The 25,473-nt window shown below is 42.2% G+C and overlaps 1 protein-coding gene across 11 annotated transcripts in view; it reads left to right on the top strand.

Moving 5' to 3' along the window:
• The window catches only part of LOC126757344 (mitogen-activated protein kinase kinase kinase kinase 5), an 84,839-nt gene that overhangs the window by 39,792 nt on the left and 19,574 nt on the right, over window positions 1-25,473 (top strand). For all 11 annotated transcript variants that reach the window (XM_050471167.1, XM_050471168.1, XM_050471166.1 and 8 more), the window contains exon 3: window positions 16,175-16,595. In XM_050471167.1, coding sequence (XP_050327124.1) covers window positions 16,175-16,595 — 421 coding nt within the window. The remainder of the gene's footprint in view (window positions 1-16,174; window positions 16,596-25,473) is intronic.

The raw sequence follows: 25,473 nt of genomic DNA, 5'->3' as shown, positions 1-25,473 counted from the left end.
CAAAATGGTTCACTCGGTTGCTCTACCTCCCTCGCACTCTGCCCTTGTACTTTCTTGCGGAATTTCGAGGCGACAATTTAATGTGACCTTGAAGGTCGCAGATTTCCTCAATGCATTCGTGTCGCTACCTTTATTTCTGGAAAATATTCTTCTGTTTAAACTTTACGCCTTATAAATTTGACAAGGCCATTTTCCGTTAAGTCTCCTTTAGCTATCAAATTGGGCTGACAATGTTTCTTGCTTTAAAGAGTACTTAGTGTGTGAAGAGCGTAATATTGATTCAAAAAACGTAAAGAGTTAATTAAGATTTTATAGGTAGATAAGGGGTGCAGTGAAAGTACGAACTTTGTTAAATCTAAGAGTGCGACACGTCGACATGTAAGCGCCAGCAGTTTGTCTAAGGATAATTTATTCACTCAACTAACTGACCTACTGCCTGTTTGAGCAAGCAACTTGGTGCCGGTGCTAGCACACAATGAATGGTCAGGGCAACTGACAGCAATAACTTAAGCACCAAACTCTATACGCTGACGTAAACAAATATCGCGTCAGCTACGAGATGACTAAAGCAACGGAAATGGGAAACTGTGCGATGCTGACTTGACTCCAGTCCGGTTGGCCGTAGACAGCCTATTGCAAGCAAGACCCTCACCTCGTAGGGAAGTGCAAGAGCAAGGCGAAAAGGCTCATGACATAGCGGAGCAGAGAGTGGCAGAAATTAAATAGTTCCCACAATACCTGACAGCATGCCAAATGAGTTGGCAAGAGAAAGGCGAGCTGCTAAATATGAGGTTTGCAAATTTACGGTTGACCAGTACAGCCACCCTTTGCGTGACATAGCACAGCAATGTGGGCGGTTGTGTCTGCTATATTTACAGTTAGTTTTTCTCTCCTTAACTAAGAATACATTTGTAGTTGCCAGTTACTTCCTTGCCAGCCCCACCTTGATTTGTTAGTTCTGTGTAGTTTTGCATGCTTTGCGGCATTAACTGTATACAGTGCCATGCACAATCACTTCCCGTTCTTCTTTTGCCAACTTTGCGATGTTCAATGTGAAAAGTTCCGTCAAGTTGAGTTGGTTTTTATGTTGGCCACTTCCGCATCAACGGTTCGTTGTCCAGGTATACATTGCCAACCAATCGGTCTCCTTCCCCTTAACTTGGCATTTCCTATGCCTCATCGGTCTTTCTGCGTTTACCCTTTTAATTTACAGTCTTCCGAGGCTGCTCCCCGTCACCTTCGTTGGCGCTTTGGAAAAGTTCATTCATTTTCCGCGGCAGTGTTTTATTATGCATTTCCTTAACTAATTTGTTTTTCTTGAGGGCTCCTCTTTCATCCTCTCTTCTCCCTTTGCTTCTGCTCTTGGCTTGTCAGTGTACTTTCTTGTTCTTTTCTTCTATTTTCTTCAGCCTTGAGGCAGCTGGCGTATTTGTACATGTCGTTGTCTTGTTACTGTTGTTGATGTCATGGCTGGCATGGCAGGTAAAAATAATCTTCCACCGATTGTTTTCTTTGCTTGCATCTCTCTCTCTCTCTCTCTCTCTCTCTGGCGTTGCTATTCGCCTCTTGCTTCGCGCTTTTACCATATTCGCGTGCGTTTTATTTGTTTACTCCGGTCAAGTGAGGTACTTACGTTGGTTAGTTGGCATAATAATTGCACAAAAGTAGTTATAATGAAGGTAACGGCACATGCTGAGCACACGGAGGTTATGCAAAAATGAAATAAGCGCGCTGGAAAAGCAGGTCAGATGGACGTCTTCTGTATTTTGTCTAACGAACTTAAGCTAAAGTCGTTGCGAAGAACTCTCACAAGTTCTCTTCCAAAATTGCTTCCCTTATAGCGAAATTCAGGATTGGTTTTCAGCAGTTTCTTCTTTTGGTTCTGTGCTGGTTTCTGCTATTAAGAAAATCACTTTTGATTTTCAGTCTTTAGCTAAATAATTGGAGTCAGAGGTTCCCAAATGGCTCATGCAGTGACTTTAAACAATTCAAGTAATAGAACTGAGTCGATTTAAAAAAAATTATTCAACCAATTATTACAATTCTCTAAAAAACTTTCAAAATAGGCTTCTTTTGCGTCGATGTAGCGCTGCCAGCGCGATTTACAAGCATTTAAGGCGACGCGGAAGGCATTCTCCGGAATAGCCTTGAGAGCCGAGAGCTTGAGTTGACGGTTTGTCCAGGAGGAACAAATTCATGGTGCGCTATGAGTTTGATGTCAAAAAAGACAATAAGCATCGTTTTCACTTTGGATTTGCTCAATCTACCCTTTTTTTGGCGAGGAGACGTCGGCATGTGTCACTCGGAAGATTGTTTCTTCTTCTTGCTAGAGCAACATCTGGGTAAGCCTGTTTGATCATATCAAACATCCCTGTCGCAGATTTACCGAGTTTCACACCGAATTTAATCGCGTACCTCTTGTCCTGACTCTCCAAGTGCTCGGAGACAACTGACTAGCCGCCCGTTCTTTAGCTAGGAACGCCCTCTACTGAATCCAGTCGGTGCGCGCACACTCCGAAGTACAGTCGCGGCGTAAGATAATAAGTCCAATTACTTTCCGGACAATCCCTGTATATAAAATGTCACGCTGTTTGTAAGACCTGGAAGGAAATGAGGTGAACGAGCCATGTCCGTCTGTCTGTATAAACGCACAGTAGTTCGCTAGTTTTTGATATATCGATCTGAAATTTGGCAGACGTTTTATTCTTCTCAATAAGCTGCTCATGGCAAACTTTTGCTGAGATATCTTTATGGAGATATCTACCTAGGATTTATTACGTAAGGCGATAATGCAATCTCCGAGGAAATCGTTTAGATCGAGTAACTATAGCGTACAGCTAACATAAAACTGAACGATCGGCATTCGGCTTGTTCTCTCTCTTTCTTTTTGTGAGTTGAATTATGTGAGCGCGCGTAGCAGCTGTATTCTCCAGGGTTCTCATACATTTTTGAAAATCTGCTTTTGGCATAAAACTTAAATGTTCACCTCATAATGCTATTTGTGACGTTAACTCAAGGAAGATTGTCCACATCGGTGCTGCAGCTGTGCCACCACTAGTTTGCACAACTTCGTCATAAAGTCAAGCGCCTTCCCAAGTCTTCACTCACTCGCTCCACCCGGGTGCATACGAGCTTTCTTCCAGTTATGTCTCAGTTAAATGCCAAATATAAAATAAGCATTTTGCTAAACCAATGCTCACAAACACACGCTCACCAACTACCAGCAGAATCGCATTGCCTTTGAACATTTTTTGATTGCATGACAGCGGAATTTTTATTGCATTTCAGCTACGTGAAAATATTGCAATATTAAATGCGAGACACCGCTTCGGGGGTTGAGTGTTTTGTTAAGCAGCAGATTTAAAATTAAAGTTCCTTTTAAAAATAACTCAGCTTTAAACACAAATATATACATATAAAATATATACATTTTGCCACCCATCGCCATTTTCCAACAGAACTCTCATACAACATGAATTCCGGTACTTTGTCTAACCGTTCTTTTTATTCCTCCATTAAAGTCGCTGGTTATCGCAGCTCTTCGTAAAAGCCTCATAATACTTGTGGGTTATGGGGAATGCTTGAAGTACGGCAGCAGTTTGGTCGTTGTTAAAAAGTAGCAACAAAAACACCTGCTGTTACGAATTCGCCCAAAACAAAAAGCTTCGCTGTCAAAGTTCTAAAAAAGTACAGCAAATAAGATGAGCTTAGCATAATACACCCATTAACTGAAATTACCCAGAAAAAAGAGTGAAGATTAAACGCCTTATTAATCCACGCATTAGAAACCGAGCAACGTATATTCTTACATAACTGTTCGCACATGCACATGTGTGTGTGTGCGCTCTTTTATGTTTCATGGGGCGTTCGATGGTTACAGAAGCGCCACCAATTTCATTTGAATGAGTCTGCGAGTGCTAACATGACACAGACAAAAGCGCGGTATGAATCGTACAAAAGTGACACACAGTTACACACATACACAAACAGTTATGAACCGAATCACTTATGCGTTGGGACTCAAATCCACGCGAGCTCTACATTAGCACTTATATCCTGTTGGTAATAATATATGAGTCTGTGCCCCTGCAATCTCTGCGGTAAGCAATGCTAAGCAATCAGAGGTCGAGTATGGAGTGCGGGTTCTTGGCGCACAATTTTGCGTGTGCTCCGAATGCACTGACAAGTTTCTCACCTGCCGCGTCGAGTTAGCTTCTTTGAATTACACGCTTCGCTAGCGAAAAGTGTATGAATGTGTGCGCTTGTAACATTTCCGATGAGGACTTCGCTCTCTTGTTATCATTCCACATAACTGTCATGTGGTTCAGCCAAAGGTTGCTAATTATAAACTTTGCATTGTAGAGGAAATGTTCGAAGTATTTTTGCATTGAATTACAAACACATTCGCACTTATACAGATCCATACTTTGCAGTATGCGCGTCTAGTTATGCCGTTGCAATGTCTGGCGTTATCAGGAAATATAGTGTTCACAAATAAGAAGTGCAGCAAGCCACCAAATGAAAGGGAAGCTCAAGAGAAGCGAATACATTGCATAATTTCTAATTTTCTCATCGGCTTTTGTAGTTTCTCCACCGCGTGATTATTGCCACACAATGCGCTTAGGTAGAAAAGCTCGCACTTTTAATTTGTAATAACGAAAGACGAAAGACGAAAGAAATATTTATGGTTTTACTTTTCCGCCGCAACTTAACGATTTCATAGGTTTTTAACCTTGCAAAATACACCGCATTCTTTTGTATTGGAAAGCATTAGTTTGAGAGCGAAGAGAGCGCAGTGGCAGGTCGGTAGGAAAATATCTGCTACACAGCGTCATACAGGGTTTGTCCGGAAAGTATTAGGACTGAGTCGATTTAAAAAAAAATCTATGGAACCAATCGTTACGATTCTTTAAAAACTTTCAAAATAGGCTCCCAATGCCAGCGTGATTTCCAAGCATTGAAGGCGTCACGGAAGGCATAGCCGGAATAGCCTTGAAAGCTGAGGTGCATGCTGCTTGGATTCCCTCCGTCGTCTCAAAATTCTTGCCTCTCATCGCCCTTTCTGGGCTGTAGGGCGACTGCGGAAGCACTGGAATGCCGGCCTTGGTTAGGTAGCTGTTCACAAGAAAAGCGGTGTGAGTCGGGGCGTTGTCGTGGTGCAACTTTCAAATCAGCTGCGATGTCTTGTCGGACCCGATTGGCCCTTCGTTTCAGTCTCTTGAGGACTTCCACATAAAACTTGGCGTTGACAATTTGTCCAGGAGGAACAAATTCATGGTGGACGATTCCTTTGATGTCAAAAAAGACAATGTGCATCGTTTTCACTTTGGACTTGCTCATTCTTCCCTTTTCTGGGCGAGGAGACGCCGGCGTGTGCCACCATGGCTCGTCACCTGTGATTACGTTATTCAAACGTCTCTGTCGCAGATTTACCGAGTTGCACCCACAATTTAATCGCGTAACTCTGCTCTAACGAACGGTGCACCACTCACAGAAACACGTCGCGGGAAAATGTTTGTCCTAATTCTCCAGATGCTCAGAGACAACTGACCACCCGCTCGTTCCTTAGCTAGGAAGGCCCTCTACCGAGTCCAATCGGTGCGAAAGAAGAAAATCAGTCCAATTACTTTCCGTACAAACCATCTATTTAAAAAGTGTTTCGAATTGTATCACACAGAGCAGAGAGAGACGTGTCATTCAATCGATTGTTGTGAGGCGGAATGAGTCAAGCGAATTAAGAGAAATTTAAAAAGTGCTACAAAAGTCTTTAAATGTATGTGTGTATGTGTGGGTGTGTGGTGCATATTATAACTGTATAAAAATGTACTCATCAATGCATGAGGGTCCGGGGTTGCCACAGTGGCTGCCAACAACACGAGCGTCCAAGTAGCTGCCACAGTCAAAGCGGAACGCTCTTCGGTCTTATCATTCAATCACGCGCCGCTTTGCCAATAAAAATGTATGTACGATTTTATGTGCTTTTTTGAATCTTCCATGTTTTTCTTTCGTTTATTCTTTTTAGTAGTGCAAGTATGCGGAGACAAAGCATGCATTCGTAAGCACTTGATGCATTGTTTGCTCGCGTGTACGAGTGTAGAAATAAGAACTTAAAAGCTCATTGAATTTCGTAAGTAAGAACCGTTAAACGTAATGATTTGCAAGAAATTATAAATCTTTTCGCTACTTTATATTAATAAAGCAAAATGATAAGTGACAATGCACCGTCGTTATAGCTGTTCAAACATAAGATTTCAAAAGCTTCTCTGCACCAGTGGGCTTCAGATCTGACTAACCGAACAAAGTTTATGCCGTCGTTTATATTTGTAGTAAGTAAATGTTTCGGATTTTCAGAATTATGCAGTTTTCAAATCAGATCGGAAGTGCTCGCCAAATAAATTCAAACTTTTGAATTGTTTAAGCAGTAAAAAGCTTTGCAGTGCTACCCACACATACATGCTCGCAGTTGGTACTTGAGTGTTACACTTGGATCTCTAGCATGAATCCCTCAACCAACGCTTTTAATAACTCATATTTGTAGAGCGGCGGAGCAGTGTTCGCCGACCACAGTCGGAAGAAAGTGTAAATAATTTGCGATTTCTTTTATTTGCAATTCCAAACTTTTTACGTCTGCAGCTTCTTCTTAGCCTTGTCTCTCTTTTCGTCTTTCGAATCGATGTGTGTGTATGTATGTAGCCGATTTACCACGCCACTAACAGAGCGTCAGGCGCGCACAGACAACAAAATATACAAACACACGAACTCATCTTGGAGGCGTTGAACGGCATTTCAAAGACAGAAACTTTTCGAAATTCACTTAAAATGTTAGTATGTGGTAGTTGAAGAGCGTTTTGAGCGCATACTCTCATACGCGCCCACATACATATGTACATATTTCCACGTTTAGTGTTGTTGTTGAAATGAGAAATCCTTTAAATTTTTTCATTTAAAACGTTGTAGCAAGCTTTTGAAATGCACTCACATGCATACAAACAGCAACAACGGCGGGTGTACGACCCTCCGCGGCTGATCACACTGCCGACCCATCTTTTTTGAGTAATTGAAGACCTTTGTTTTTTGTGTGCGTTGCTTTTGTTTTTGCTTACCACATTTATATTATTTCCTTTATGAGCGTTGACTTTTTACTGGTCCATCGTTAATTTGATTAATTTATAATTGGAAAATTTAATATTGCCCGCTGACTCTTAGTTCAATTAATTGCAAAAATACGAGTGGTCAGGTGGATGTGTGTGTGTGTTCCGTTAAGTGCGCCTGTGTCGGGGGGAGGCAGGGAATTACGTGTGGCGAATCATGCGTATTGAGAATTGTTGCTGTTCAGACTCTTTTCGGATTAGTACTGAAGCTAGTTTGTCGCTTATCGCCTAAGTCATACTGCTATGCTGTTGTTGTTGTACAATAACAACGGACAATATTTCTGAGTACATTTAGAGCACTTCTACCGAGTTGACCGTCCTTGGTTGGATAAACTTTCGTGTCCGTTTCGGGAAACTCGACAGGCATGAGAATGCAAGGCCTACGACTGTCTGAACTGTTTAAACCGACATGTTTCTGTAAGTGGTGAAAGCCGAACAGCGTTCGTTAGAGCAGAGGTACGCGAATAAATCCTAGGCGTACCCAGATGTTACTTTAGCAAGAAGTGGTGTGTTTCGGTGGCACCAGACCTTTTTGGAGGGCTGGGAAGAGGTCGCTGAAGAAGACCGTGGTGGGAGACCTGCGACTTCGACAAACACTGACAATGTGACTCGTATTCGCAAAGTTTTGAACTCGGACCTTCGACTAAGTATTCGCTTAATTGGCCAGTTGTTAAGTTTATCAAAATCTGTGGTTCATGACATTGTGACGGAGCACTTGAACATGCGCAAGGTGTGCGCGAAGATGGTCTCAAAAGTGCTCACTGACGACCAGAAATTGCGGCGAATGGAAGTGTGCCAAAGAAATTTGAACATGTGTGAAAGGGACCCCCAATTTTTGAATAACGTAATCACCGGCGAGGAGTCATAGATCTTTGAGTATGATCCCAAGACAGAGAGTCAATCATTTTGAGACCACAGAAGGGATGTAAGCTGCATGCACCTCGGCTCTCAAGGCTATTCCGGAGAATGCCTGCCGTGACGTATTCATAGCTTGGAAATCGCGCTGGCAGCGCTGCATCGACGCAGAAGGAGCCTATTTTGAAAGTTTTTAATTTTTTAACTGTAAATGTTCAATGAATTTTTTTAAATCGACTCAGTCCTTTTATTTTCCGGACAAACCCCATACCCTTAAAAAGTCTCTGTTTGCTCCGCAGAATATATGTATATTGCTGCACCAAACTAATCAAAAGACTGGTTAAGGTTTCCTTGCATTCGGCGTATTGCTCTTTTCGGCGCTGAGTTCCATGCGACAATATCTACACACACTTAATTTATATGTTCATTTTTTTGCTTGTGTCTATTACAAATTACAAACAATTGAACAATGACTTGCTTACCTGAGATTGCGACAGACAGACGAACGCTTGCATTGCGCTGTTCAACGAAATAATAGCATAATTTCCGTGTCCCTGGCAATACAAAATTAATGGATCGCATTAAATTAATTAAATGCATTGTCATTTGGCAAATGCAGCAATAAAACGGTCGTTTCAGCGGGTGTGAACGAAGTGTTGTCGGGGCGTGAAAGCACAAGTGAACTATTGTACGACTTCCCTACGGCCGACCCCTGTTGTAATTCAAACCGTATTCTCTCAGAAAGACTACCAGAGAAGAAACCTTCAAAAATACGTTCCCAATTTTGCACAAACAGACAGCAATGTCCGTTACTTGATGTTGCTTCGAAATTCACTTCGTGTTTTGGTAGAAATTTTGCCAATATTTGAATAAAAAGTGTTGGTAAGGAAACCTTTGGACCGCGCTGTTTAATTACATGCCTACACAGCCACCGTCATTGGCTGTAGTACAATTGCCTACAATTTCTATTGTTGGAGACGCCGCGGCTGGCGGAGTGACAGTGTAGATGTAGCAACTGTAGCACCGGTCTGGGTCAATGTCAATTTGAATTCATTTAGAATACAAATTGAATTTCGTGTCAGTGACAAGCAAAGCAATGTTTAAAATGCATGCCGACAACGAAGATGTGTGGAATGAACGAAAATATAAAAAGACGTGCGAAAGGTACATCACTGATATATTAAGGGTCTGGCGAAAGAAATTTGTTTTCCGAGATACTACCGGGATAGAAAAAACAGCAGCCAAACAATGTACAGGGTTAGTCCTGAAAGTAATAGAACTGAGTCGTTTTAAAAAAAATTATTGAATCAATCGTTACAAATCTTTAAAAACTTTCAAAATAGGCTCCTTCTGCGTCGATCCAGCGCGATTTTAAATCATTGAAAACGTAACGGAAGGCATTCTCCGTAATAGCCTTGAGAGCGGAGTTGCATGAAGCTTACCCCTCTGTCATCTCAAAATGCTTGCCTTTCATCGGCCTTTTCGGAGGGCCACATCTAGGCTGTAGGAAGCGCTGGGATGCCGGCCTTGGTTAGGTAGCTGTTCACAAGAAACGCGGTGTGAGCCGGGGCATTGTCGTTTTGCAACTTCCAATCGTCTGTGATGCCTTGTCGGACCCAATTCACCCTTCGTTTGAGTCTCTAGAGGACTTCCACCTAAAACTTGGCATTGACGGTTTATCCAGGAGAAACAAATTCCTCTCCTCCTTCTATCCATAACTGAAAAAAATTCATATCTGGGTCCGCATTACATCATAAAACAATTTCGAATACTCATCAGTAAGAATTATGAACTTCTTCTCGGCGACCGTCCGAGTGTACGGCAGTTATAAACATTCAATTGTCGACTTCGCCAGATTTTTTATGTGCAAGCAGAAATAAAAAGAAAATAGTAAAAAAATAAGTCACACGTCTTGTGTGCAATGTACTGTAAATGCACACACATGCAATCGTACGCATAGCATGGCTGTCGTTGTGACAGGTCATTTTTGCTGGTGGCAAATTTATTGTTAACCCAACGATAAATTGCAAAATATTTTCACATTGTGCAACGAGTGCTAGTTTTTTCGCACTTTTCATGTGTGAAGGAAGCTCCAACATACACACACACCCACATGTAGGCACAAACATTTGCACTGAACACACGTTGATCTCCGCCCATGCAACACACATAGACGTGTGTGCGTGAGGCTGACTAAACGCTTGGGTTGGCCGAGAGAGGGGGGCGGAGGCAGGAAATAGCCAAACAGGGCAATTGGACATAGTACTTTTATCATTCGCTTTCACTTCCTTTTTGCTCGTATTTTGAAAAATTGTACAATATTTACACTAACTAGTTTGGCAATTTATCTCCGAGAAGTGCACACACAGCAAAACTGCAAGCTGGCAACCAACAATACGTGGACAAAACAGCATCCTTTTATAGCGAGCGTACACATCAAGCTTGACACACACACACCCACATACATACTCTTTTACATGAATATTAACAATAAAAAACGTCACGACTTGCTGCATGGAGCCAAATAACTGAAAGAAGACCATTAAAGAAAACACTTTATCATCATTATCTGCCCGAGGCAGGCGATAATAGAGAAAGGATTCTGTAGGATGTCCAAAAAAGTCCTTGCCCAGTTAGTTTGCCATTAAAATAGTATAGATAAGTTAAATAAGAAAGTTATAAAAATTTTACGAAATAAAAAGTTATTATTCGCCAAAACGACATACGAAAATAATAAAGATTAAAGATCGACCTCTTAGTCGAAGTAAAAAATAGGAAATGGGTCTGGTGGTGAACGACGCCAAGTCGAAATATCTCTTGTCATCAACCAAACAGTCTTCGCACTCGCGACTAGGCACCCACGTCACTGTTGACAGTCATAATTTCGAAGTTGTAGATAATTTTGTCTATCTTGGAACCAGCATCAGCACCCACAACAACGTCAACCTCGAAATCCAACGCAGAATAACTCTTGCCAACATGCTACTTCGGACTAAGGAGACAATTGAGAAGTAAAGTCCTCTCTCGACGAACAAAAACCAAACTCTATAAGTCACTCATTATTCCCGTCCTGCTATATGGTGCAGAGGCATGGACGATGACAACATCTGATGAGTCGACGTTACGAGTTTTCGAGAGAAATTGCGAAAGTTGTAGGGTCCTTTGCGCTATATGAGATATACGACGACATTGACATAGTTAAGCGAATTAAAATACAGCGGTTACGTTGACTAGGTCATGTCGTACGAATAGACGAAAACTCTCCAGCTCTGAAAGTATTCGACTCCACTCAGTTGGAAAGGTGGAGACGGACCTGGCTTCGTTTGGAATTTTCAATTGTCACCACGTTGCGAAAAGAAGAAACTACTGGCGCGCTGTTGTTAGCTCGGCTATAATCGCGTAAGCGGTATCTACGCCAGTAAAGAAGAAGAGGGAAGAAAGGTACTCTCTCTCTTCTGCCTTATAAGTTCATCCTTTTATACTTTTGACACCAATAATCCGTATCTTCTGAGCGAATTCTCGCAACCAAAAGCCACTCTTGCAAAAAAAATAATTATTATGCCATACTTAACAGTTAAGTAATTGGAAACTGCAAATGGAGGAATGTAAAACTCGAGAAATTAAATATAATATGAGCTTGTTAACATATACATGTGCTTTACTCCTTGTTAGTGCCGTGTGCTGGGAAACAAAGGAAAATATTGACAGAAAATAGCAATCAGAAAAGTAACAACAACAAAGGGAGTGCTGTGCTGAGTGGCGTGGAATCGTGTTGCAAGTATGTAATTTACCGCAACTGATGAATATGCTGTCAATCTCTGCCCTCAGCAGCGCGAACTTGCGTACAGCCCCTCCCTCCTAAAGGGTGATTGCGCCTTGTCATTGCAGTGTGGTTGAAGAAGGCAAAAAGAAGTGAAACGAGAGACATACACCCGCACTTTGATACAAAGCAGATATAATCCAGTTGCTCATATTTCGCCAACTGCGACAAAAATGCCGAGGAAAGGAGTCTTGCGCAGGAAAAAATTCGAGAGGATAACGAAAGAATCGCAGCACAATGTATTTAATGATTTGTGGATTTACAATGGATAAACTTATATAATGGCTTACATAATCCAAACCAAAAACAATATATTTTTCAGCGCTTCTACATTTGGACACTATTACCTATGATGAAAACGACCCAATTTGGCAATAACATTATTATAACGGCCAGGGCGCTACCGATGCCCCAAAGGTCGTTTTCCATGTAGCATTCGCTACTGCAAAGACAGCGGTGCGCTTGAACTATGCATTCGTTTCCCAGTTGCATAACCGGTGCGGCCCCAACACTCATCTGCGCCGCGTCCTTCACATCCAATCCACAATATATGCTCGGGTATCAGTACTGCGATTGGCAACGACGGTGATCCCATTGACCACATAGTCCTGCCCTTGCCCCGACCGACAAACACCATCCGATTTGCATAATGCTCGCACTATCCGGTCTCCGGTTACCTGTGCCCACAGGATCACTTCCCCAATAACATGGTGCTCATTTACATACATGTGTGTTTGTGTGCGTGTGGCCTGAGCTACTAACTATATACACTGATAGTCATCCCCACAATCTTGTTGGGCGTAAATGTTGCATAACAGGCGGCGTCCCTTTGCTGGCACGTCGTCGCATGCATTCGGCTGCTTACCCTTACGTTGAGTCTTCTGCACAGATTACGCTTATTTACTGCAAACGAATATGCTGAGGTGTTGTCAACAAAATCGGTTTCACGGCTGACCAGTTGGCCCACCGCCGTTTGCATGTAATAATAGGTGTCTGCGGCAGTATGTGCACAGGCCAGTGTGCTCTTTAGCTAGTAATTGGTTTTGGCTAATGTGGCTCGTCATAGATTTCTGTCTACCTCTGCTAAATAATAGAATAATATTGTGCGATGTTATCGAACGATTGATTTTGGTATCTATAGCCGTTAAGGAAACAAGCAAATATTTTGTGGTTCTAAAACACAAAAATCGAAGCTCTGCTCCCATTTACGAAACAATGTAGTTTGATTACAAAAGCTCACAATGCCTTCGATCCCTCGCGCTTGACACGAACACATTTACATTGTTAGCATAGCAGGACCATAATTATGCATACTGAACTTCCGTTATATAATGAAAGGTATATAAATCTTCCGCAGAACCTTTCTCTCGAAAACTCGTAACGTCGACTCTTCAGATATTGTCATCATCAATACATCGGCCCTGCCGCTTTGCTGTTCTTCAGGCGGGTAATTAATATTCGAACTTTTTCATGGTCGGGCAATGGAACATACGCTTCATCATCATCGATTAAGGAATCGGGTTCGCCTTCTCCTGGTGTTATACTTTCACTGCCATTCAGCAGGCTGTAGAAGTGTTCCCTCCATAATTTTAGTATGTTGTGGGCATCGGTCTATAGATGACCTCTGGGGGTTCTACAAGAGTATGCTCCGGTCTTGAAACCTTTAGTTAGCCATGTTCTGTTCAGCCAGATAGTTTGGTGAATTTTTCTAAGCGAAAGTTACTTTCTTTGCCCACCCTGGCGTTAAAATCGCCAAAATCTATTATTTGTCAACGGTCCGATTGAGTAAAGCTCTAACTGTACTTCGGTTTATTAAAGCAAATCCGACAGGTATCACTGGCGCTCACCAGTTTTGGTTTTATCACAAATAAAAGTCGATTCCAACAAAACGGTGAACCAATCTGCAGTCATTTACAGTATTACCATCAGCAATTACGCGTGAACTCAGCTCAACAAACAAATGAATATTTTTATTTCAGGAGCAGGAAAGAATTGTAAAAATTTCGCCAGTTAAATGCTCATTCCGATTTCATTGCCTCTGCTACAAAAGAAAAAATACCAACGAAGAAGAATAGTTCAGAGGCATGGCTTGGGCATTTTATGGCAGCTTTAAAAGAAAAACGTTATTGTTCCTCCCTGAGTGCTTTCCACCTGTTACCTCCACAGCGTCCCCGCCCCCGAATTATACCGTTGTATTTGGATTTTTGCTGAAAATTAAGAACGCAAACAGGCGAACTGGCAAACAGCAAGCAGTCAAATGGATTAGAAGAAAATCATAAAAAAAAACTAATAAAACAACTTAATAGCATCTCACTCAGCTTTCAAGTTCCCGGCGCTCACAAACCGCACGCATTGCGAATGCAAAATGCAAAAGATTGATTTCGATAAAACCGCATTTTGAGCGAAATAAATGCATTCGATTGTGAATCTAACGAAAATGCAGCAAAATGCAAATTGAAAAACCCACTGACCTGTAAACATGACAAATACGACTGCGATCCTTATCCAGCAGCAGCGACAACAACCACCCACTGCCAATTCGCAACCGCAAAATTGCAACCCCCCCATCTCTTTCGAGCGCCTTTACCTACCCACACGCCGCACTATCGGCTGGTTGGGTGGACGGGTGGACGGGCCGCTGGCGCTTCATAACTGATCTGCTGCATGCTTTGCTCATTTGCTGGGAAATGCAAACTGAGTTTGAATGGAGTGTCCTGCGCAAGCACCCGACAGCTGTTGAGCAGTATCCTTTCGGTGCATCTCATTGCACTTGTTTGCCTTTACGGTGGCTGCTTTTGTTTTTGTTGAACATTTGAGTAGTGACTTACGTTAAGATGTGGTGTAAGCTGCTTTCCAGCTATCAACTACGGCATTGAATTCATCAAATTTCACTCGGCAGCGAATTCGGTGCTTCTCTGTAAAGCGAATGACTCAATGTTGGCTCAGGCGGTCAAGTAGAGGCCACAAATTGGTGGCAGTATTCAGCTGTTCATTTGGAGTTCAGCAGTAACTGTAACTATTGTAGTTGTTTAGTTTATAAAACAACTCTTAGGGAAATTCGAGAGTTCTTCTTTGACATTGCATGAACAAACTCATCCTTCTAGCCTAAAAGTATGCATAGACATTTTAGAAAATACCTTCTAAATCATCACCAGGTACTACATATTATCTGGCGCTTAAAATGATGATATTTGCTTTTGATTATAGTATATATATAAATATAAAGTTATTTCTTTATTTTTAACTCTGTCTTTCTAATTCAAAATTGTTCAAATAGCTTTCGCTTTCTTAACTTAAATATTACTTAAATTTATTTCCAACCCATTAGTTTTGTCATTTTTGGTCGCACTTTTCCCTTCGGGATCGCACGCTGTCGCCAAGGTAGGAGTATCAGTCGCGATTTTGATACGACCGAGTCAAATAGCCAACAGAATGGCATTTAATGGATTTTCTTAAACTTCAACTATCTCCAAGTAAAGTGCAATCAACGAAACTAACTGCTCACTGCTTTTAGCCATTCATTTTTCCATCGCTGACGCTGCTAAATTCAATTCAACTTTCAATTCTCCCCCCGCCAAAGCGTTCACGTCGATTGCTTTTTAACCAAGTTTTGCATTTCTATTTGCGACAAAGAAAAGTGGAAGCAGCGGCGTCGCAGCAGCGGCAGAGAGAGCGCTCCAAGTGCAGCAGTGAAATTTATTGAAAATTCAAATATTTGCATGCAACATAAAATGGCAGCAGCCAAGCACGTTGAGCGAGCGGAGAGAGGTTGCGACAGGCGGAATGTAAGGTGTTGCGCTGGGAGAAGACACACGGAAGAGAAGCGCAAGTGTGTATAAACTTTTCTTCTCATTGTATGTGCGCGAGAGTATGCGTGTGCGTGCGTGCTCTTGTGTACCTGCGCTTGTGTTAGTGGCATAATAATAAAATGTAAATCATTTTTTTTTCGTTCCTTCCGCTTAACCACTTTCGCCTAGCACTTATTATTATGCGCCAAGTGAAAGCGAAAAGAATTGAAAATTTATTGGCAAACCCATCAACTGCTCGATAATGCAGCATCCAGTCCCCCACCAGCCTGCTTAGTCATACCGCAACGCGCCCTGCAACTCTTTTTCAATCAAGCGTGTAAATGGCAATCTTACCACCTTTTGCACTCGCTTCACAATGTTATTCTTCCATAGAGAGAGTGTTTGCCCAACACCAATTGGCACTCTGTCGTGTTTGAGGAATCATTTGAATAATAATAAGCTCAATTTGCATTCATTATCGGCGGCATTTACCGCTGCGTTGCTAGTATATTCACTTCCATCATTTCTTAATGTCTGCTTTTGTTCTCTCTTTGCCACAGGCGAAGCGCATACAGAGCAATGAATTGGCCGCAATCAAAGTCATCAAACTCGAGCCCACCGACGACATACAAATCATCCAGCAGGAGATTATTATGATGCGCGATTGTCGGCACAAAAACATCATCACATACTATGGTTCGTACCTGCGGCGCGACAAGTTGTGGATCTGCATGGAGTACTGCGGTGGCGGTAGCCTGCAGGACATCTACCAGGTGACGGGACCGCTAACCGAACAACAAATCGCCTACATGTGCCGTGAAACATTGAAAGGACTCGAGTACCTGCATACGATGGGCAAGATGCATCGTGACATCAAGGGCGCCAATATCCTGCTAACCGAACAGGGGGACGTCAAGTTGGCCGATTTCGGAGTGTCCGCGCAGATTACCGCCACGATCAATAAGCGGAAGAGCTTTATCGGTGAGTTTAAAACTGTTCGTAATATTTTATATATAAAAAGTACGTGTTTCGTTGTTTGTCCGCGATGGACTCCTAAACTACTGAACCGATTTTAGTAAAATTAAGCATACTGTGTCCGGTTTGAACCAACTTAGAAGATAGCGTTTCATGAAAAAAATTAATTTGTATATTGTTTATGAATGTTACCTACATTTAGGCGCCTCGTTCGGAATCTGTTAGTTTATGAATGTTGTCTACATTTAGGCGCCTCGTTCGGAATCTATTAGGTTATTAGCTGATTCGCTGTGAATTTCTTGTTACTCTTTTTTAAGCGAACCGCAGAAGTTGTGAAATAATGTCTCCTTTATGAAAACTTCGTTAAGAAAATTCCAGAAACTTCGGCCGACCAATAATTGAGCGAAATTGAAATACTAATGCAAATGGTTATGTGTGCGTTGTGTAAGTAGACGCGAATGGCGCTCCACAGCAGAGCGAGAAAATGGCAGAACTTTTAATAATAAGCTCGTAAAAATATTAAGCGCTGTGGATGGGGATAGGCAAACGACTTGCAGCTAAAGAAAGTCCTTATTAAAAAAGCTTACTACAAGACATTTGATTTCTTCAAGCTTCGACAACAAGGCAGTCCTATGTAAGCATGTCTAATGGCAACTGAAAGGCGAAAGCAAACAAAAGCAGCGAACATATAGCGAAGGAACGGACAAATTCTCGGTTGGCAAAAATGACCATTGTTTCGTTCTGTGCTTCACTGAATCATACAAGAATTTCGAAAGTAGGGTAAAAATTCAAAATAGAAACAGAAAAAACGAGTCGAAATGTCATGCGACGCCCACACTCAAATTACACCCGTCGCCCGAGGCCGGCACGAAAATGTCTCTGCGCTTACTACTTCCTCAATTGGTCAACGTCTATTGTGGTTTCCTCTATCGCCTTGCTTCTTCTGTCATTTCTCGGCTGCTGCACAGGATTTGCTCTACATTCTTCCATGCTTCGCCGCTGTTGCAGTCGCTGCTGATATTGTTGTCATTACTATTTGCTTGTTTACGACTGGCTTCTTTGTTGTCCTACACATGTAGGACCAGCATATGTGAGGTGTGTGTCTGTGTACGTTTACTCGCTCTCCTAGTCCCGCAGCCTTCCGTGAGCAGAGCGAAGATATTTAAAGAGTAGCTGGTGTTGGCGACTGAGCTGCCTCCTTCCTTAAATGGGCTTAGCATGTTTTCAAGGCTTGTTTGCAGCTCAACTATGCTCCCTATTAGTTTCCTCTTCCCCCATTGTGTGTTTTTGATTGTTCTTTTTTTTTGTAATCTGTTTGCTTGTACCAAATTGAAAAGAATGCGGCTTCTTCGCTTCGATGGCATTTTTATGTAATTTGCTCATGGCTTGGTCCTTCCCTGTGGTTGTGTGTCGTTGATTTCATTTAAATTTCATTATTCCAGTTTTTAATTTTTTTTATTCGCTTTCTCCTAATAGTTTTCTCAATTACGAAAAGAAAAAAAATATGTAAATATATTTGTCAAAAGAAAATCGAATATTTCGGCTAACAACAGCTGTGGCCTCCATGGCACCTCCAACCAGTTCCATTTCATTGATTTTGTGGTTTACCTTAACTCTGCAGGCTGTTTTAAGCCGTCCAGCAAGATTTCCTCTCACTCTGTGCCTCTCATGCATCCTTAACTTTCCTAATCTTAAAATTAATTATTTTTTAACTGTATCCTGTTCTCGTGCAAGTTTATTGAGTTTTATGCTTAAATCTTAGCTCTTGTATTACTTTGTTGGCGACTCCTCTTCAGGCTTACGTTTCATCAACGTCATCACAACTTGCCGAAAATGTTGTTTGAAAAATGAGCACTTTCCCAAATATTAATGAAGATGGATGTATACGTTTGTCCTTTCGTTTAATCGGCTCGTGTGTTAGAAAGTAGCTTTACTTTGATTACACTGAGAGAAATTAGCGGTCATTGAAATAATGCCTTATTGTGGTGTCTCAGCAAAAGTGGTGCGCTGTGCTCTATGAAACCATAGTTAAGCCAATAATGTTTCTTCTTGCGGTCTAACGCTTAACCTCTGGACCTATGCCCTCCAATGAGCTTGGCAGGCGCTGGTCAACAACTAGGACATGTGTGACTGCGAGATCCTTCTGGCCTAAAGTGCAGCCAGGTCCTTCTCCAGTTGATCCCCCCAACGGAGTGGAGGTCGTCCTCGTTCTCTGCTTTCACCGGCGGGTACTGAACGAAAATATTCAAAGCTAGAGTGTTTTCTTCCATCCGGACAACATGACTTAAACAGCGCAGCCGCTGTCTCCGGATTCGCTGATCTATATCAATGTCACCGTATATCGCGTACAGCTCATCGTTCCATCCACAAAATCTTTCTCTCGAACACTCCTAAGGCCTACTCATTAGATGATGTCATTCTTCATGCCTCCGCGCCATGTAGCAGGTTGTGAATGATGAGGGACTTGTACACTTTGGCTTTCGTTCATCGTGAGTGGACTTTACTTTTTAGTTGCCTGATTCTGCGTGGGATTTTAAGGTCACAGTACTACTAAATGGTTATTTTGTCGGACTACTAAATGGGTATATGACAGTTATTCTTATCAACCGAGCCATTTATCGAAAATGAATTGGAGTTCTCCTCCGCCACGACTACGAAGAAATGACGTTGTCCTTAGTCAACAATTGTGGGCTGTCCTTAAATTGTTTATGAAATCGAAAACACCCCATTACTGCCTCAATTGCATTCTAATCACTTTGTAATTTAAGATGGAAGTGAGAATTTGCACCTTTCAGTGGGGAACAATTATGTATGTGTGTGGTCAGAGTTAGTTGATCGCTCGGCTAGGTGCAAGATGTGGACCGGTGGTGGAGGGACATGCTGTTGATTAAATTAATTAATTTTAAAGCGCATATGTTTCATTTTATACGGCAGCGTCATGAGCCGGCGACATTCGAACGTGGGAGAATCTACACATATGTGTGTGTATGAGTTTGTGCGGATATTTACTTTGTATTTGTAACACTGTAAAGAAGTGTTGATATACCTTTATGCTCGATTTTATGTGCGTGTTCGTCTTCATAGCAGAGCGGTGTGGAGGGACCACTTTATGCAGTGTCCATGTAGCTTTTTTGCGTTTGCTTTTCGCTACATCTTCTTCAGTGGTTTACTGGGAGAACTGGCGGTCCATGCTTTAACCTTTTGATGTTATGCGCTATTTTGACGCTGTTTATCGTGCTTCATTTTGTTATTTGCCACCTCGCTGGGCCGCTTTGCCCTTCCGCTCGCTGCTTTCTAGCAATTTCATGCGCTCCATTAAAATGTCAATCAACAGAAGTTGTTCACTGAAAAGAGAAATAAACAAATGGCGCAAAACTAACAAATAAATATGGTCAACGCTGCTGCAGTGCGCGCGGCTATGTGTGACCGGTGCACCGCAGCGGCCATCATTGGTCAACCGAAAGGCTGCTGGATAAAGCGTTTCATTTAATTATCGCTGTTATCCTTTCACTGTCATCGAATTGTGGATTTCATTATTTTCGAATGCCGGTCATGAAATAAATTCGAAATTATTGACTTAAACCAGCAACAAAGGCAGCAATTACAACGCGGCGCTGCAGCAGCTGTCGATGCTAGCGATGGCGCGGTGAAAGCGGCGGAGGGAAAATGATTTTGGAAGAAGCAGTGTAGCGCAAATCTATTGAATATTGACCACGCTATTTACCCAAATTATCACAGCCATTTTCATTTGTCCGACAACGGTGTTTGCTATTGTTTTTGCTGCTTTTGTCCCGCACTTACTTTCTCATCGCGATTGATTGCCTTATTTAGTTGAAATGAGATATGCGAATTTTTGTGCGTTTTGATTTGATGCCGCCCATTTGAAAAGGCAATAGTGACAAGGGTTCGAACTTGGGGAGCGTCGCCCCTGAAAGTTTGCACTTCAATTAACGGAGCTATAATATTCCTGACAGCGCTCGCATGCCAATCGTGCGAGTAAAAGTGAAAAATAAGCTGTTAGAGAATTAAATGAATACTGAAAAATGTGGCATTAATAGACAAAGTGCCGTATTGTTTGGGGAAAATTGATTTGTCTTACCTTTTTGTAGCAGCAACGAATTTCAAATGAATTTTTTGTTGCAAAAGTTATTTACTGTAATTTATTCGACTACGTGTCAATAGAAAGTTTAAATATCCAATAGAAAGCTTAAATATCCGTGCACAGTAGAGAAAATTGGAGTTCAATCAGCTAGAAGGCATATGTTACTCATGCGCCATGTTGATCATAACAAAGTATAGCCATTGCTCACAATACAGTTAAAAGGCAAGAATCACCAAGGATAGCAGATGCTCTAATGAAATTCTACTGCACACTTATATTTTATAATCAAATCGAGTTTTTGGCGAAAATTTCCAGCGTAAATAATGAAATTAAGTTTCCCCTCTCTAGTAATAAAATACATGGAGCGACTTGAGGAGGAGGGTTTTTCATGCGAAAACAATGTGTAAACTCAGACAAATGCTTGTAATAACAAACAGTTGCACATTGTCATTGAATAAACAAGCGCAGACTAGTGGAGGCGGCGAACCAGAAGCCAATAAAATCAAAACGCTGGAAAATTTGCAGACAAATAAGCGAACTGAATGCCCCGTGCCGAGGAGCAAATAGCGTATTGAATCAAAAAGTCGGTTGAATTTTTGCAAAAATTAAACGAGGAAAATCATTGTAAACGTAATGAAGGGGGAATATGCTAAACGGAGCAATGGACCGTGCCAAATTCGACGGAAAGTTAGGTAACATTTGAGCTGGCGCACCTATCAAGCGGCAAATTGAAGTGGAAATGGTGGAAAACAAGCACTGCGTTGCAAGTAGTTGGAAGTGGAATATGTAGCGAAAAGGAAACGAAATTTCTGCATTCAGCATAAGCGAATTCACATGTTTTCCTGTGAGTGGAAATTCGCAGCATACGAAACGAACTTATGAGCGCCGGGCGTATGTTGCCAAGTTTTGTCTGGTGTTTGGTTGCTTTTCTTGGCTAGCAAACGGTGAGCAAACGTGCATGCGTACATGTGTGGGTGGAAACGAGTATATCATTTATTTTCCATGCATGTTTTGGCATGAGTGATGATGAGCGCTGCGAACGTGTGGTTAGTCAGAAACAAAAAAATTGATTTGAAAATTCTGGAAACGCTTTAAATTGTAAACAGTCTGCACGTGTTAGTCGATTTTGGTCGAAAGGCGCCTAACAGTATGCCTCGCTTGCATGCACACCACTCAAACACACACACACATACCGAAACAGTTGAGCAAATATGTGTATATGCTCGTTTGCTCCACTTCTTCCTTGTATAAAACTAGCAACTATTTCGGACAGCGTTTCTTGCTATCAGCTCCAATAGAACTTCTCAAAAACTGAGTTTAAAGTCGCTGAACTTTTAAACAATTTGTTATACTCCCGTCACATCCTCCATCTGGGCGTAATATAATTCAATCGAAACGCCGAAATTTCACATATGACATATGCTTTGTCAGACAGCTCAGATTTGTCATATTTGAAGCAACATTTGGGACAGCAAATGTCAAAATTCCCGAAATGTCTAACAACGTGTGCATTTAAATTTCGCCGCCGAACTGTCAGCCAATTCAGATTTGAACATAGCCAAATAGACATGTACCAAGCAACAATGTTTGCACAAACCTGCACTCATACAAACATTCATGCATGCATACACATGCGCGTGTATGTGTGTGCGTTCACGGGTGCCGATGTACAACACCACCACGACAGATTCGCTAAATGCAACCACGAACACATCAATTCTGGTCGGCTGCCATCCGCCGCCCTCCTTCGACCGCCCGTCCCTGACCCACTGTACCCCACCAAGCCGCCGTTTTCACCAGCGCGCACCGAGCAAGTAGGAAGGAAGCCGCCATTTGACATGTTGGCCTGCCTATCGCCTGCCAGTTGACGAACTGCCTCGTTCTCGTGCATGTTTGTGTGTGTGTATGTGTTTGAGTGTGGACGTGTGCGTGAGTTATGAATAGGCATTGGAAATAAACGTGCGCTTGGAGTTATATCTGTCGGTTGTTGAATGGGGGTTGGCAGCAAATAAACGCTTTTCACTCTGTCTTGTCATTAAATCACTTGAACGTTCTGCAGTGTCATTAGGCTAATTTGATAGAAGGCAAAGCGGTTGTAGCGCGCATAAAAACTAAATACTTTGGCTTTACGGTGGCACAATGTGCTGAATCCGCTTTCAAATGCGCCTTCTGTGCGCATAAACAGTACAAACTCATGCATGCATTCACGTGAGAGAACATGAAAATCGCTGCTGTCGTGCAGCATTTTACTGCCGTGTGCTGTGTGCGTGTATGCGTGAGTGTGTGAGTAGGCTATGCATATTATTGCACATTGACATTTGAAAGACCAAACCAGACGGAACATGCACAAACGCACTAATAAACTTACTTAGGTAATCATGACATGACACACTCACACACCTGCAGAGCTAAGTATTTGCAAGCGAATATCAGGCTACGACAACGAATGCGCGCCCTGCAAGTGTGGCATCAGCAGAAGCTAATTCCTATCTTTGTTGTTGTTGTTGAGTGAATTCATGGCGTGGAAATGTGCCGCAAACTCAACTCAGTTATGCACGAAGCAACAGTGGTTATTCTCACTGGCTCATAGAAATCCATGCACGAACCACAACTTTTTGTAGCGCGTTGAAGAAATGATGCGAGAATATGCGTTTTTCTATGAAAATATTGACAACTGTGAAGAACTGTCACTTTTTTATAATAAATTTTTAATTATCAAAAATATATTATAAAAAAAATTAAAAAAAAAAAGTCAAAGTCAAATTCATGGCGCTAAAACGGTCTCACATTTTCGTGCTGTGACGGTCTAAATTCACGTAGCTAGCGTCCTGCCATTCTCCTTGTTGCATTTTGTGCTTTTCAACACAACTTGACATTTCTCCTTTCAATATGTGAGCCCCTTTGGACATTGCTGGCTCTACACCAGCTCTTACCTTATATGTACTTTTGTATATGGTATGTAAGTGGTTGTTTGTATTGTGTTTGTGTCTATTTTGTTGTGTCATCGGGCACTCAACGCTGCTTAGTCAACGTTCCGCCACATTATGAAGGCTTTCCACTTGGCTCTTTTCACCTTTTCAACAAATGTTTGTTTGGTGTTAATGATGTGGGCCGTTTGTCATTTGTTGTTGTTGTTGTTGTAGATGATGATGTTGTAGATGTTTTTGTCGTGCTACCTTTCAACTTCTTTGCAGTTCGTCTGCACAACAACGACAGTTGGCGTCTCGGTGTCTCCTCTCTACTACCGGATGACTCTGATTTCCATGCTGCATCTTTGTTGCTGACTTGTTAATGACACTAAACGGTATACACAAGCGCCAACATGTACACGCACCCACACATGCATGCCGAGTATCTGTGCGATGCGCTAACAAAGCAGTTTGCCAGGTTTGCCAGGAAATTCGTATGAACTCGGCAAGGACAACGGCAGCAACGACAAAGAGTTTACATTAGTGGAACAGTAACCTTTCAACTCTGCTTTAGTGTAGAGCAGCAAAAATGCATACAAAAGTGCATTACCTGCATGAAACGAAGAGACTCGACGCACCAACTCGTCCTACACTTGTGCCACGCTGCGTACACGTAACAGCACCTGCAGCTGCTGTCAGTACAATAACATTTACTCAGCCGCCCGCATGTCTGCTGCGATTCCAGCAACTGCAGGAGTGTACGAGTTTGTTTGAGTGTGTGCGTGTGTGTGCTTGCAAGCTTTAAAGTGATTCTCATGACAGTGCTTAAATATGAACAAGACATGCCATGCCTATCTACGTAGAGGCAATATGAGTTGAGACTCCTGTTGCTTGCCACACTTCTCACGCGACACATGCGTTGCTGCCACAACACTCACATAATGCGCTCATCAGCGTTCCTATCAGCCAAGGGGCCTTGGTTGCTTGTGCTGGCTCTGCGGCAACTACCTGCAAGTTGGGAGTGTCCGCTGCCGGATGACAACTCCACAAAGTACTCATGCGTTATCAGCGAACGCGCACTCATCGCAGCGCAGCTTTCATAAGAGCTTCATAGCTTATGTAATATCATATTTTTGTATTTGATAATTAAAAAAAAATTAAGCGTGTAGTAAGTTAGGGTTAAAGCTTCAGTTTTAAATTCGTCTTCTGGTAATAGAAATACAATATTTTGACTAGATTGACTAATTTTCATAAGGCAGTCTAATAAATCCAAAGAAAATGTCTGTAGAATGCCACAAATTATGTCCGTCTGAAAATTCTATGGCTCATCTCTTGCCCGTTGAACGCTTAAGGCTGACTGTGTATTTGCTTAACCTCTGCCGGCTGCACTGTTCCACTTTAATAACTAAGTAGCTGAGCGTCAAGCAGTCGTGTGCCGACAGCTCGCTTTAAACTATTCGGATGTGTATTCTTCTGTCGTCATATTTTCCATTAACATTTATATTTAACTGAAAGAGGTACTATTTACTTGTTCGACGGTGGCGGCTAAGTGGTGCTTAGTTGGCGGACAAGCGCGTCTAAGCGGATTCTTCAAGAACTCGCAACACACATTTCTGATATCAACGGCGCATAGCGTTGACCAAGCGTCCCCACCGCGCTTTCATATCAGCTGCTATTGAGAGCTGGTTTAGCACATTGCATTGGTATTCAGCGTACAGCATTCAGCTTAAAATGCTTTTCTTTAGTATTCTTCACGCTTTTCTCAGCCAACCGTTCGCGCTGCTTTTGTGGCTGTTGTTGTCCTGCTCTACGGCCCGCCGTACTGTCGCACTCAGCAAAGCCAGCGTTTGAGTGCCTTTATTGACATGTCATC

The sequence above is a fragment of the Bactrocera neohumeralis genome, chromosome 4 (genome assembly GCF_024586455.1).
Source record: "Bactrocera neohumeralis isolate Rockhampton chromosome 4, APGP_CSIRO_Bneo_wtdbg2-racon-allhic-juicebox.fasta_v2, whole genome shotgun sequence".
NCBI classification, from domain to species: Eukaryota; Metazoa; Arthropoda; class Insecta; order Diptera; family Tephritidae; genus Bactrocera; species Bactrocera neohumeralis.
The sequence above is the reverse complement of the archived record's forward strand: the minus strand, read 5'-3'. Positions and strand labels throughout refer to the sequence as shown.